We start from the raw sequence: 14,785 nt of genomic DNA, 5'->3' as shown, positions 1-14,785 counted from the left end.
TGTTTAGACAGAAAGGTCCCATGTTGTTGTGATCCATGTGGGCTAGACTGAATGACAGGAGATGACTGGAACTGATGGTTATCTGTCCCATTAGTATAGGAGTTTCAGGCACATCATTCATGCAAACCATGTCAGCACATGGTGCGTTCACTTACAGCTTAATGTCATTTGAGGCATTACAGAGTGCAGTGTTTTACTTTATTTGCCTAAAAATGAATGAACAGCTTTTAAAATGTGACTTGATTGTACATTTTCACCCGAGAAGATGAAATTTATCGGGGGTTCACACTGTTTTGCAGGTCATAGGGCTGAACATTCATTCATTTTCTACCGCTTTATCCGAACTACCTCGGGTCACGGGGAGCCTGTGCCTATCTCAGGCGTCATCGGGCATCAAGGCAGGATACACCCTGGACGGAGTGCCAACCCATCGCAGGGCACACACACACACACACACACTCTCATTCACTCACACAATCACACACTACGGACAATTTTTCCAGAGATGCCAATCAACCTACCATGCATGTCTTTGGACCGGGGGAGGAAACCGGAGTACCCGGAGGAAACCCCCGAGGCACGGGGAGAACATGCAAACTCCGCACACACAAGGCGGAGGCGGGAATCGAACCCCGACCCTGGAGGTGTGAGGTGAACGTGCTACCCACTAAGCCACCGTGCCCCCTAGGGCTGAACATTTATTTGCAAATTGAAAAGGTTCTCTGAAAAGGTTTTGATTGTTTTTTTTTCCTATCAATATGTGGAAACTAGATATCCTTGACATGACAGTGTGGAAGAAATTTCATGTTTATCCATATTAAAATCAATAATTGATGATACTACCACTGAAGAAACAGTACTCTGAGTGCCAAATGGTATGAGAACTCTTATTATAAAAGTAACAAAGGCTGTTGTAATACACAATGCTAGACTGCACACCTAACTGGAGTCTTTTAAAAACTTGCAGAAGATCCAGTGTCATTCAATAATTTAATGCATACCACAAGATGGCACTGCAACAGAGCACAGACAGAGGCAACGCTCAGAAAAATCTTTCTTGTTTTTATGATGTGAAAGTTTGATTCTCATAGTTTCAAAAAGAACATATTTGATCCATTTAAACTGCACTGACCATTGAGTTAACACGGTTGATTCAGTACAATGAACATAATACAATGATTGTACTGTATGGTACAGAGGATAACCGTCACACTTTGTGCTTAATCAGTAGTTTGGAATATCATTCACACCATCATATAAAGGTCCCTTCACACCATGTTTAAACATCAACAAACATAAAAGAAAAGAAAAAAAACAGATTTATCCTCAGAAATAACTGATTAATATCACAAATGTGAAGAGCCGAAACAAGTCCATGATGTAGAGCATTTAAGTCCACAGTATATTGTAATGTCCATGAAATGACTGGAAGAATGACTGGTCCTGTAATTGAGCTATTTCACACTAAAATTATACAGTATTATTCTGACATCTGGATGACTCAAAAGAAAACGACTAACAGCAGTTTTAAATGTTTTCCTTCGGCTAACATTTAAGACTCGTTACATTACACCCAAAGCACAACATTTGAATACATAAATTAAACTGGATGTCTCAACACAGGCAGGTTTTTGTGGACAAGTTCACACATTTGTGCATAAATTCTAGCGAACAATCATCTCACTGCATTTCAGTAAGTTATGAGATCATTCATTACATCACCCTCATTCATAAAAAAAAAAAGATTCACCCCCTCTAGCATCATGTACAGAATGAAATGGAGAGCACCTGTTTTTGCTGTTAAACATTATTTGATTACTATCTGATTAAGGCACAGCAGTTCTCATAAACTGATTTGATTTCAGAAATATTCTTTGTACTAAATCTGTAGACAAGTTAAAGTATAGCCTCCACAATCAGCCCTTAATTTGAAACTTAACTGAGAAAAAATGTAATCTATGATTCATTGTAAATGATTTTGCAGTTGAAATCAGGCACAGTGTGTTGGTGCAGAACACGTTTGTGGAGGTTACTAGAAAATAAACCCACAACATAATGAAAAGACGTTAACAGGGCTGTGTACAAGAACAAATATCAACATGCTTGCAAGCAAGGGCTAGAATGTCGTGACTAGAAAATATAAAGAGTACAGCAAGCTAAACAGGTTCTTGCCACTCCCTGAAATACTTGTCTTCTAAAAAAAACTTTTATGAATATAAAAGCTTAGTTTTGAGTCACAACTTACAGTTCTGCTGACGTATCAGTACATAGTGCAATCATGTAAACACAAAAGGTGTTCCAACACAACGATATTTCCTTCCCCATATTGCTACAAAAAGGAATTTTGGTACAGTATTGCACCATTATTGATCATGTACATGTCATACAATGAAAACAGAAACTTGATCACCTTTGGTTTTCAAAGGCACTGTACAGAGCCTAGTCTACTCATCAACAAGCCAAAGGCCTTGCACGTTTCTGTCAATGAACAATTTAGAATATATTTCTTTCTGAGCCACTGAAATAGTTCCTTCCTAGTCCCGTAATTAGTTTTAGCACATCTTCATTGCGCTTAAATCCAGTCAGTCCTGACCAATAGGATTTACAGTCTCCCAGAGCAACATAAAATGTATATAACTTTAGACAAGTTACTGATTTGAGGCTTAGACTTCATATAAAATGCACAACTTGAATTTGACATACTGTCAAAATCCCAATCATTCAAACTTCCAGCGCTGGTTTATGTCTTCGTTAGAGCATTTTTGCATTTGCACATCGGTCCGACCCTCTGCTGTACGGTATGCAGTTATGCACTTGTTTGAAAGAGGGTGATAGATACTTCCATTCTGAAAAGACAAAATAATAGTTTAGCTATAGTTTAGAAAGCACAAAAGTTTATCCGGAGTATGTGATGTGGTATGGGAGGCGACACTCACATCTCTGATCTCCCAGACGATGGTGGGAGGAACTTGCTCGCCGTCTCGGGGGCAGTGTTTCATGCCTATGTGGTTCTGGCCATTCGAATACTCCGCACACAGCTCAGTTACTGAGTTATAGCGGATTTCCTTATATGAGGTGTACTCAAAATACTTGCAAAGAAAGCGACACGAGGGAATATTATTGTTGATTAGCACAATAATTGCTTAAAATTCTTAAAGTGGTAATGCCTTCCAGAAATCTAATATTACTAAATTAACTAAATCACTAAATAACTAACTAATAATGATAAAAAGATTCAATATGACAACACATAAAAATATAACCAACAAAAAAGTATAATAAATACTACAATGCTAATAATGGAAAAGTATATAAACAATCAGTACAATGGGATGAAAGTTAATTAGTATACCTTTCTTTCTAAAAACAGTCCAATCATGTTTATGGTAAAATATTAAAAATTTAATCTGTACAGATAAAATAACTTTTGAATCAATTAATGAAATCAATAAAGTCGCCTTAAAGTAATTTTCATTTCTTGTATATTTTCTCTGCCATTTAAGTGCGAGGGAAAATGAAGGCGAAGTTAATAATTAGCAAGTAAACATGTACTTTCTCCTAAAGATAACATTCAAGGGCAAGGCATAGCTTTACAGTTAAACACACAGTTTGCAGAACCACAGCCCTGTACTGTTTGGTAATGTTCCTACTCTGAGACTTCCGATTTAATGACTAGGTTTAATTAAAGCATGGAGTCAAAACTTCCTACAAGCTCAGATTTAGACACACTAATCCCTAAAGAAAAAAAGTCCAATTACTGTATCAGATGACCACATAATGACAGGAAAGGTAATTAATTACCAAGAGACACAATTCACTCACCCAGTCCTACTCGGTCAAACCCAAACGTATTTACCCAGACAATATGAGGCTTTCTGCACAAGGAATCTCATTCATCTTTTATGCAATGCTAGTCTTTGTGAACATGTAGCTAAGGTAGATTTGCACTCACACATAGTGCTTTTTCTCAGAGACATCTGATGCACAGCATTAATGAATAATCAGTGATATCCGTCCTAGACGCTCGTCATTAATTATACATTCATACAAACAATTCACTTATTCAACTTTGGGAATTAAACAGGATGACATGCTTAACCATGGATTCCTGTTCAGCTGTGATATGATACATGATACCTGCGTTTGGTTTTATGACCTAACTGTACAGAAAACACCTCAGGGCCACGTTCAGGTTTTGCGATTGTTCAATCATGAATAGCAAACTTTTTGTGTTTATTTTATTAGGTGTTTTTCTTTTAGTAAGGAGATAGGCGTGCTAAATACCTGATTCCCTCCTTGTCCATGACAGCCGAACAACGACAGGTGAGCCCCTGTGGGATTGTGATCTGGAGCGTTGTAGTCCAGACACTCAGAGGGAATCCCACCACTACGGACCTGTACAGGAAATACGGACAGAATATTAGAGGAGTGACAGAAAGGAATAGGAGATAATCCAATAAACATAAAGTCTCTACGCTAACCATAAACCTAATCTGAAGTCATAAAATTTTATCCATCCATCTATTTCCTATACTGCTTAGTCAATGCAGGGTCATAGGGAGCCTAAAACCTATCCCAGTAGACCCAGTGCATGATTGGGGTGACACCATGAACAGGGTAAGAATCCTGCACACACACTCACATTCACACACTACAAACTATTTAAAGACGTCGATTAGTGTAATTATTTTTTGAATGCTGAACTTTTTCAATTTCTCTATAATTAAAAGTGCACTCATTAAACTGCACTTTTTAAAAAAATTCAAATTCAATTAAATTCAACTTACAGCTCCATGCCAGTCAGGTCTGTCCTCAGGTACATGCAGATCTGGGTAGATGTTCTTTAGATACCAATCAAACGTCCTGCACTTCAGCCGCTCTCGTAAGAGAATCCTGTCTGAAATGTCCCCGTATGTCACCTATAAGAAGAAAAGTGTTTATAAGTTAGTTGTTAGATGTAGCACAGAAAAATAAAAGCCATGAACCCACTATTTAAGAAACAAAACGAACTTATTACTATTATTCTCTAGAGTTTAATTTGTTTCCTGTAAAATGATGATGACGTGGCCCTAGCCTTACAAGTCATTCAGAGTATATAAACCCAAGTCACACACACAGCTAACCTGTAAGATTAGTCAAATAACTTCACACCCATAACGGTCACAAAAGTAAAGCTAGAGTGTTTGCCTTTTACTAACATTACACATGATTTACTTTCCACGTAATACATTTAAACAGCTGCATTCAGTGATCAACTGCCAATGTACATTAGAGGTGTAATGTACTGTTTGAAACACATGGCCTACTTTCTTTATCAATATCCAACGGTACATTAAGAAGCTCAATCAACAGTAGAACAAAAATGGCACAAATAAAACTCTAGTCTGCACCTTACGAGCAGGAGGGTTGCGGTTATAGAAAAGGTCCTTGTAAGAATCCATCCAGACCTCAGCAGCTCGTACTGTGTTCTGGAGAAACTTTGGCCTGGCATATGGTGCCTTCTTAGGGAAAACATGACCCACATGGGAACAGGGGTGAATCTCCAGTGAGCCTCCACACTGCCAAACCTGGAAATAATGTTACAAGTAACAGAAAGAATCAGAGTTTTCCCTAGTGCTTCAGAATTATTATTATTATACCGTTTTGTTAACCTATTAACAATTATCAATTAAACATTTTCTCCTTCAGGTCTCTTGAACTCCAGTGTATTGTGTTTCCACATGCATTAAACATTAATTACATGTATGCTTCATCAATCTTGATTTTTACCTACATGCCAGAAGCAATCCTATATGTATGAGTGCAATTAATTGTGAATGGTCCAGACCACAAAACTATCATGCCAACCAAGCAACTAAAAACAAGAGAACAGCTAATAAGATCTTACCCTGAAGGAAAGCTCCAGATTCTCTCCTCCCCACACCTCCATGCCTGTGTCATAAGTACCCAGATATTGAAAGTAGGACTTGCTTACGGCAAACAGACCTCCGGCCATGGTGGGAGATCTGTGAAGAGTGCGGGACATTGGCACGGATATCCATGAGCACTTCTATACAATTGTCTAGTAAGCAGAGGTAGACACTAGACAAGGTTCCCAGCACAGGCAAATGTCCTGTCTATGCTATTAGTGGTTTATTCATAGTAGTGGAGTGTTCTGCTGCTTTTACTTGTCTGGTGGTCTATTTAATGAATTTATGAATTGTCCACACGTGGTAATCGTGGGTTATTTTACATTCACTGACTTATCTGTTTTCATCCAGCAACAAAGCAAGTCAAACTCTGACCTGTAGAGAGGCCAAATGAACACTGACCTAATGGGGTCTATTCGGGATTTCCGTATTTTGCGGTCCGCCTCAGGCACACTGTGCCACTGGAATGTCAGCCGCCAGTCAAAACCACCCACCATGGGCTCATCAGTCTGCATGTAAAACTCAAATGTGTTCCAGTCAATGGTGTCAATCACTGGACAGATAACAGTGTCTTGTTTCTCAGCAATCCTGAAAAAAAAAACATAAAACCAGGCTGCAGGTAAACTTCCTCGGGATTCGCGAATAAAAGTCATTATCACTGTATATTTAAGCTATTCTAGTAAAATCATGATGTTATTTTTCCACTATGTTGTTTTTTTTACAACTTACATTAGTAATTCTCCATGAGCTCATGTGATTGCATATACCTTTCCAGAAGAGGCTCAATCCATCCAGACACGCACTCACAGTGGCAGTCCAGAAATGTGAGTACATCTCCTGTGGCGTAGGTGGCACCGATAAGCCGAGCTCGGACCAGTCCTTCTCTCTTATTTGTGCGGATGAGGCGCACACGCTCCAGGTTGCTAATGTACTCCTCCAATTGGGATTTCAGATAGCCTGCAGTTTCCACCATGAGAGAATAAGCGTTTGTGGTGCATCTCTATCACTGGGTTTAATCAGTTAACAGTTTTCTACTACAGCAGCAAACACGTAATCCATCAGCAGTAAATCTTTGTTAACAGTCCTGCATAGATTAGACAGTATAATATTTAATCCTTCAAGAAATACGCCAGAGTTTTTCAAGCTGATCTCAGTCCACTACTACTGTTAAATTTTTATGACTTACAACACATTTATAATCAAGTGCACCTGGGTCATGGTCATATTGTAGACACCAGTCTATTTACATCTTCTGTTCTTGACAAAAAGTGTCACATTTGCTTCCAGAATTCGCTGATATTTACCTATATTTCAGGTGCCAGTTGATGCCAAACAACCCCAAAGCATAACCGATTCACCCTCATGATTAATAGCTGGCAACGTGTTTCTTTCATCAACTGTTGCTCTTTTTTTTTTCTTCAAAAATACCTTTGGTGATTGTGGACAAAGTTTTCCTGTTTTGCTTCATTAGTCCATAGTATTTACTTACAAAAACTCGCTGGATTATCGAAATATTGTTTTCCATATGTCAAACATTAACTACTGTAATTAGGTTGCAGGTAAGTTTTCTTCTGATGACTCTTCCTTGCGGATCAGAATTGTTCACGCAATACTTCACAGCAGAATGGTGCACCCACAGTGTCAACTAAAACTTTTCACAGGTCCTTGGTGTCACATGGAGGTTTTGTATTTCTAGCCAGCATATTATTATTTCTATGCAAAAGTTTTCTTGGTCTTTCACATTTTGCGTTGTCTTCCAAATCCATTAACTTTATATCACTTTGGAAGTTGAATTTCTACCACTATTCCCAGCTACCGTCTGTACAGACTCAAATACACATGACCTCAATCCTGCACGACTAACTGCAGGTTAGCATTTGTTGTGTTTTTAAAAAAATTTTTACTTTCATTTGTCCGTGATCTATGCCCAAACATGGCATTTGACTCAGTGAAAGGAAAAAATGTGTTCATGTGTTCCTTTATCTGTTGTATTTAACATTTTAACATTTTACTACGGCAGAGTTTTTCAACCTGATCTCAGTCCACTACTTCTGTTAAATTTTTATGACTTACAACACATTTATAATCAAGTATATTATACTATAGTATTATAGTGTATTAAAGTATAACCACTCTCTCTTATTCACACTCTCTTATAGCTGATATACTTTGTCGTCGATCTAAATGACAGGTCACTAACAACCTGAGGAATGAGTGGTTGAAGAAATTACTCAGAAGGTATTTTAAGGCTTAAACAGGGAGTTCACCATCTGCTTTTTGTTGTCAAGGTAAATTCAAAGTAGGCCTTATGTCTATTGTCACACTAATCCCATAATGGGTTTAGTGTGACAATAGACATAAGGCCTACTTTGTTTCCAAAAAAGGCTACGCCATCCATATACATGCCATGTTTACGTTTTCATTTCTTACATGTGAATGGCAAGAAAAAATATATAAATCCATCCAACTTATACTCTAAACATTTTATATTGTGATAATAATTCAGATCATAATTTATCACAATGTAATTAAAAGCATAGCTTAGTAGAGCAATTGTGCCATTTTGGCAGCTTGCGGGAGACACAGAAAAGAAATGGTCTCCTTATTAGATCAGCTAAGATTCAAACTACAGGAAGTTGCATAATGTCTAAAATGGCAGGCTTGAATTCAACCCAAGATGAATTAGCATTTAGGTAATCACTTGGCGGTGACTAGAGTCACTCTCTCTTATTCACACAGGCAACCTTTCCATCTCACCTCGGTCACTCAAGTCATCAACGAGAATGATATCTTTCAGCAGTACAGCAGGTGTGGTCTCCAAGACACTATGGATGGTTCTTAGCAGGGTGGACCAGGCCTCGTTATAGAAGGCGATGACCACAGATGTGGTTGGAAGGTGACGGATGTTATACGTCTTGCTTTTACATCTGTCGATATGCAGTCATTAACAATTAGTGCATGTTGTAAAGAAACATTACCTTTTTGTAAGAAACATTACAAAGAAAAGAGAAAGAAATGTAAAACCGGCATGGCACATACAAATGATAGAAAAGTGTATTTAAACACAATAAACATAACAATCCACTACTAAAATGTCCAATACAATTAAATAGATTTAGTAAAAAAAAATTTCTCCTGTTTATCTGAAGAGTGTTACCGTTTGTCTGTAACAGGCGTTTAGATTTTTATTTTTTTTCACTATTTTAAATTCCATTACGATATTCAAGTCTGTAACCTGAAAATATTTTGGTGTGGAAATGATGATTACGCTACAGATGTTATGTCTAAAGAACCGTGGCAAGAGTTCTTTAAGGAAACATAAAACACTGGAGGATATATTCAAGACACAGAGTAACCAAGACCAACAGACTTCATCATACAGTCAGGATTCCAGGATTTTTTTTGTCTTGGGATATTTAGGTTTTAAAAAAACAGTGCATAAAATTAAAAAAAATTCTGTGCAAAGGAATAACAGCGGTGCACAAAGTAAATGACTCTTAGCACATCTGGTAAAAATGCCAGAGCTGTTTTCATAAGAGTCTGGGGAACAGAAGCCAGTGTGAGAGAAGAGGAAAGAAAGCAATGGTTAAGAGAATACGACATCAGTATGCTTGACTAAATAGAAGGTGACAGCTTGTGTTTTTTAGACATCAATGGGTTTAGTCCAAAACACTACCACAAAAGCTTCAATAAGAAGCCCTGAATCAGAAGCAGTACATTTTTATCTTTAAATATCACTCAACATGACAAGTGACAAAAAAGTCATCAATTGGGAAATAAATGGGGCAACGGGGCAATAAGTGGGGGCGATAACTGACATGGAAACTAGCAGTGATACGTGAAGAAGATAACTTCACCGCAACAAAGACGGGGAAAAGGGAGATTTTAATTTTATATCCCTACCTCTTATCAAAGTACGTTTTAAAAATGTATGGAGAAGTTTTAAAGTGCCAAAATCAGAAAAATTCAGACTCTGAGTAAGCACTGAGTAAACCAACACGACTGATTTGTGCTAATGGATAGGGAATGTGTGTGTGTGTGTGTGTGTGGGCAGGATGGTAATTTTAACTTCCATCTCTCTAATGAGGTCTGGGTTTTATTAGAAAAATGCAACATGACAGAACGTAAAACCACACAGTGACTAAACTAGCCTCACCAGGAAGTCTGGCAAAGAGAAGCGCACACGTGGAAAGTTCCTGAATCACAATCGGAGATAACACGATGAAAACTGTAACCAGGTCACAGTGACTGCTTTTTCAAAAACAATTCATTTCATTCATGTTAAGGCAGCAATCTGTAGCTGTCTTTAAATGCACTCAACCATGAGGCAGGGAACCAGATCAATGAAACATCACAAATGACCTGATTTCTTGCTTAGTGAACACTCCAGTCCTGCGAAACATAATCTCTACTGCATCTGTGGTGTATGTGTTATTGCTACAAACAAGGATTTAGCTAGCAAAGCTTTAGCCATTAAAACAGAACAATAAAAGCAGTGACTCAAAACTAACTGCATCCACAGTGACGTCTACTACATAAGTGATAATATGAAATCGTTTTGGTGTCACAATATCAAGCAAAAATATTAACAGACATGTACAATGTGTCATTGTTTAAAACTCTGCTAGTTACTGTTGTTTAAGAGAAACAAAATGCCTCAGGTCATGCTGTTAATCGAAGATAGTTGATCGAAGGTTTGGCAAAAAAAATTTATACAAAGTGGGGGAAGGTCAACTCACTCGTGCATCCTGTTATCTTCAATATGGCGATGGAGGGATATCTTGTCGCTGACGTAGATGTTGATGGCGTAGCGCTCGATGCTGTCCTCCTCTTGCTTTTTCTCCTCAGAGTTAAGGTTGAGTCGGGTGGCTCTGCCCCACTCTCCATGTGCATTCGAGTCAGGAGGATTCTTCACGTAAATGGGCCGCTTCAGAGTCTCTGCATCCACTTCTTCCACCGTAAAGGGAACCCTGGACTCAATATTGCGTTTGCTGCCATTTTCAGCCGGAGCTGTGTTGGAAGAGCGGAACACAAAGAGGTAGAAGAGCCACAGAACGGAGAGGAAGAAGCCGGCTTTCGTCAGAAGAACCAGGTGTTTTGACCAGCGCACCCTCATCATCCTGACTGCTGGCGGCACCCACAGCTGCCAATCAAAGAACACTGCTCACTACGATATGAATAATAAATGTAATTATTCGTTAGGCTTGGTGCAAATCTTACACTGAACATATATAAATCGTTTGATTATACTTCCACTTACATGCATTGCATATCCACATTGTTTTTTATGGTAACTATGCCAAGTAGTTCAAGTGACATTTTGCTACATAGCTAGCTACCAACATTGAGAGTTCACTATAATGGTTAAGCATATTGGAAATATACAGAGTTATTTCTAAATAAATTCAGAAAACAGTACAACATATGCTGAAACAAAAAGACTGTAGGAAGCCATGTGTGTTGCAGCTTTGGTTAAAATAAGATTGTCTCACTTGCTTTTATGTTCATTTCACAAACATTTTACTTGGTTGTCAAATTTTGTTTCCATCAAGAAGCTCTGATTTGTGTTCATAGGGTTCCTAAATCAAAATTTTAATTAGATTTGTGACCTGTAGTAAAATCTGTCTGTATTTGTGTTTTCTTTCCTGACATTCCAAGTGCTAGAAAAATCTTTCCTGCTGACATGACAAAAAAATCTGATTTGAGCAGCAAGTCTGAGCAAAGTTTTAATGATGCTTTGATGATTAGACCACACATGGTTTAGACATTAAAAAAAAATAAACTCCAAATAATCCATGTCATAATGAGATAACTCCAAACTGTGCTCAGCAATACTCCCACAATTTTGAACTGTTCTGATGACTGATAAATAAACCTTGCAATCAGTGAAACTGACAGTGACACCTGGCAGAGATGGTAACGGCTGCGTTTGAACAGAATCTATCATCAGCTTCAGAGGTTGCCAGTGTAATCACTTAATTGTCAGGCATTAATTTTTTAACAGGCAGGGATTTGGATTTGAATGAACAGCAGAACTGGCAGACGGTTGATGCAACACCATCCTCTAGTCCCTGCTGCTCTATTCTTAAACCACATCTGCTAAGTCACCAGCTGATGCAATACAGTGACAGCTACAGCATTTCCAAATTGAGACTGAGTCAAGAGACAAGACAGAAGCAGAAGAGATAAGGCTACTTGTGATGACGGTGGAGATCTGAAGGAGGATTAGGTTAGGTTTGCATGATTTTTGTAACTATGAGGAGGATGTTGCTTCTGAATGAAAAATGAATGATGGAACAACCGAGCCAAATACCAAAGTAAATCTCTGCTAAGCATCACCGAGACAAAGCGATCGCTAATGGGATAGTTATTATTCCCCTCTCTATTAAGAAGTATTAAGCTTTAATATATTGACTACATTATGCTGAATACAATGAGTGTCTTGTGACTGTGGTATGACTGAAAATTAAATTAAATTAACTGGCCTGTAGTAGATTATTATAATATGCTTTATTCTCATCGTACAATTTACTACTCACAAACTATCTGACAAACCAGAGGTGTGAGCATATCTGGTGACAAGGATGCAGTTATACCATTGATGTAATTCTAGACAAGATAGATAGAAGATAATTAGATACATTGCTTTAAATCTCATCTAAGTACATGAGTACATTCATGGTCATGAGTGCAATTAATAGTTTGTTTTTGTTGTTCAGTCTAAGAACTAGGTCACTTTCTTCCCTAAAGCGCCATATTCCTATTCCATCCCTAGTGCCATTGGACAACCATAAAAAGAAGAAAAACATTTTTGCATGATTCCAGAAAATCCCAGCTTATTGGGACACATAATCTTTAAACAGGCTATTGTTTGTGTGTTAATAACAGTGTATTTATACATTTATATCATGCTTGGGTAACTAGTATTCATTTCCAATTCAGGAACAAATAAGTTGGCATTTGGACGAGTATGTATTCAATAGCACTGTTGAAAATACAACTCGAAGCTGATTCGCCGGACGGTTTTGATTTATTTTCCACTTCAGCAGCTCTGACAGTAGTGTCAGTAGTAATAAGGTAATGAATGCTATAACTTAAGTGATAACAGGAGTTAATGTGTCTTGTAGATGTTTCACAGCATTCAATGTAACTATAAATGATTATTTAAAAAAAAAAGAAGTGGTCATTCCTTAAAAAAATAAGAAGCGTAATTGTTTGTAACGTGTACTTGGATGTAAAAACATCTCAGTCCATGATTTTGTTTTCTAAACCAAGGTCTCCATCTGGATCAGATGCTCCGAGTGTTTACCGGCTATGTGAAGTTTTACATGTTCTGCTTAGCTGTTAGCTTTGCAATATTGCCCCTAGGTGTGAATGTGTGTGTGTTTGTGTGTTTGTGTGTATGTGTGTGTGTGTGTGTGTGTGTGTGTGTGTGTGTGTGTGTGTGTGTGTGTGTGTGTGTGTGTGTGTGTGTGTGTGTGTGTGTGTGTGTGTGTGTGTGTGTGTGTGTGTGTGTGTGTGTGTGTGTGTGTGTGTGTGTGTGTGTGTGTGTGTGTGGTGCCTTGTGACTTAGTGTCATCTCATCCAAAGTGTATACCAGTGAATATTAGGCTGATCCCACCAGGATCATGCAGTTGCTTAAAATGGATGGAAGAACAAGAAAATTAAGAATGTTATTAAGAAAGAAGAAATTATTAAGAAAATTAAGAAATTATTGAATGTTATGGAAAACTGCACATAACATATTTAGACAAAAAAAACTACACACATAATGAGTTTGTATTGAAATACTTGCATTGTATTCATAGACAGAAATATTTATTCAATCACTCACAAAGAAAGCAACATGAAGGAATTTTAAAAGCTTGAGTTATTGAGTCTCATTTTGATGATGTGGACCTGAATGCTGCAACTGAAGAGTTTCAAAAGAATAACTGGTGTTAAAATGAAACTAGAAGTAAAGAAGGAAGGATACAACACGTCGTTTCGGTGGAAGGGAAAGTAGGAGGAAGAGGAGGAAGAGGAGGAGGACAGAAAAAGTTTTACAAGAACGACAGGAGGTCCTGCTTCAGCTTTGTCATGTACGCTAGCTAACTTTTCTTTTCCTGGCACAAAGCTCATACATAGAAGCATACGGGACTAAATTATGTTTAGCAAAGTACAAAAAGTCTGCAGTGTTGTTCTGTAAGTCATAAACAGTCCTACCGGTTCTCGGCATGTCGTGTTTCCTGGATCACAGCAGCAGAAACGCTCGCAAAACTTCTCAAAACAAATGCTGTAGTTTTAGCAAGCTAAGCTGTTTGAGTGTAGAGTTATAACCAACAGCACATCTTCATGCACAAGTCCATATTCTCAGCAGGACACAATGTGGTTAGTCACTAATCACTGGTCTGAAGTCAGCTCCTTGTGTTCTGGGCTGTTTTAAACTGGTCACGTTACAAGGCTGCTGCCAGGTACAGGATCCCGGAACAAGACCAAGAAGCAGCTGTAACTCATCTACATATAACGTGTGACTTTAACTGACACTTTTCTGAAGCTAGCGCTGTGCCTTAAGCCCTCGAGTTTGACACGCCGTGACGTGACGTGACGCGCTGCCAGGTCACGTGATCATGGACTTTTGATTAACATTCTGTACGGGTTTCTTTTCCTTTGGCCTTAAAAACAGGAAAGCGCAAGTGAGCCGAGTGAACAAGAGTTAAGGACAACTATAATATCGGTAATAGGGATTCAGTCTGAACTGAATACCAAAGCAAGTCATTTACGGACATTGTTATACATTTGATACAGGATTTGGAACCGTTCTGGTGTGCGCGTGGAGCTGCACGTGTTAGCCATGCATCTGTTTACATTGACAGACAGACAGACAGACAGACAGA

At 38.3% G+C, this 14,785-nt stretch overlaps 1 protein-coding gene across 2 annotated transcripts; it reads right to left on the bottom strand.

Annotated features, from left to right (window-relative positions):
- Positions 1-1,041: 1,041 nt before the first annotated feature.
- poc1bl (POC1 centriolar protein homolog B (Chlamydomonas), like) lies at positions 1,042-14,481 on the bottom strand. 2 transcript variants are annotated; one of them, XM_027175630.2, is made up of 11 exons: positions 14,115-14,481; positions 10,649-11,076; positions 8,667-8,836; positions 6,677-6,866; positions 6,312-6,497; positions 5,888-6,005; positions 5,391-5,567; positions 4,788-4,919; positions 4,285-4,395; positions 2,937-3,089; positions 1,042-2,846 (listed from the first exon to the last, which is right to left on the bottom strand). In XM_027175630.2, exons 2-11 carry the CDS (start codon positions 11,026-11,028, stop codon positions 2,718-2,720), a joined length of 1,746 nt encoding a protein of 581 aa, XP_027031431.1. In that variant the 5' UTR covers positions 11,029-11,076; positions 14,115-14,481; the 3' UTR covers positions 1,042-2,717. The 2 variants fall into 2 exon arrangements, with proteins under 2 accessions (XP_027031431.1, XP_047663925.1); XM_047807969.1 differs by having other exon boundaries at positions 10,649-11,052.
- Between the last annotated feature and the right edge of the window lie 304 nt (positions 14,482-14,785).

Source organism: Tachysurus fulvidraco, chromosome 24 (genome assembly GCF_022655615.1).
Source record: "Tachysurus fulvidraco isolate hzauxx_2018 chromosome 24, HZAU_PFXX_2.0, whole genome shotgun sequence".
NCBI lineage: Eukaryota > Metazoa > Chordata > Actinopteri > Siluriformes > Bagridae > Tachysurus > Tachysurus fulvidraco.
The sequence above is the reverse complement of the archived record's forward strand: the minus strand, read 5'-3'. Positions and strand labels throughout refer to the sequence as shown.

Excerpts from the sequence above, each read along its gene's own strand:
- poc1bl (XM_027175630.2), bottom strand. The coding sequence starts at position 11,028 with ATGATGAGGGTGCGCTGGTCAAAACACCTGGTTCTTCTGACGAAAGCC. Across the intron at positions 6,498-6,676 it reads ATTGAGCCTCTTCTGGAAAG|GATTGCTGAGAAACAAGACA; the intron begins GTATATGCAATC and ends TTTTTTTTTCAG. Across the intron at positions 4,396-4,787 it reads GACCTGACTGGCATGGAGCT|GTCCGTAGTGGTGGGATTCC; the intron begins GTAAGTTGAATT and ends TTTCCTGTACAG.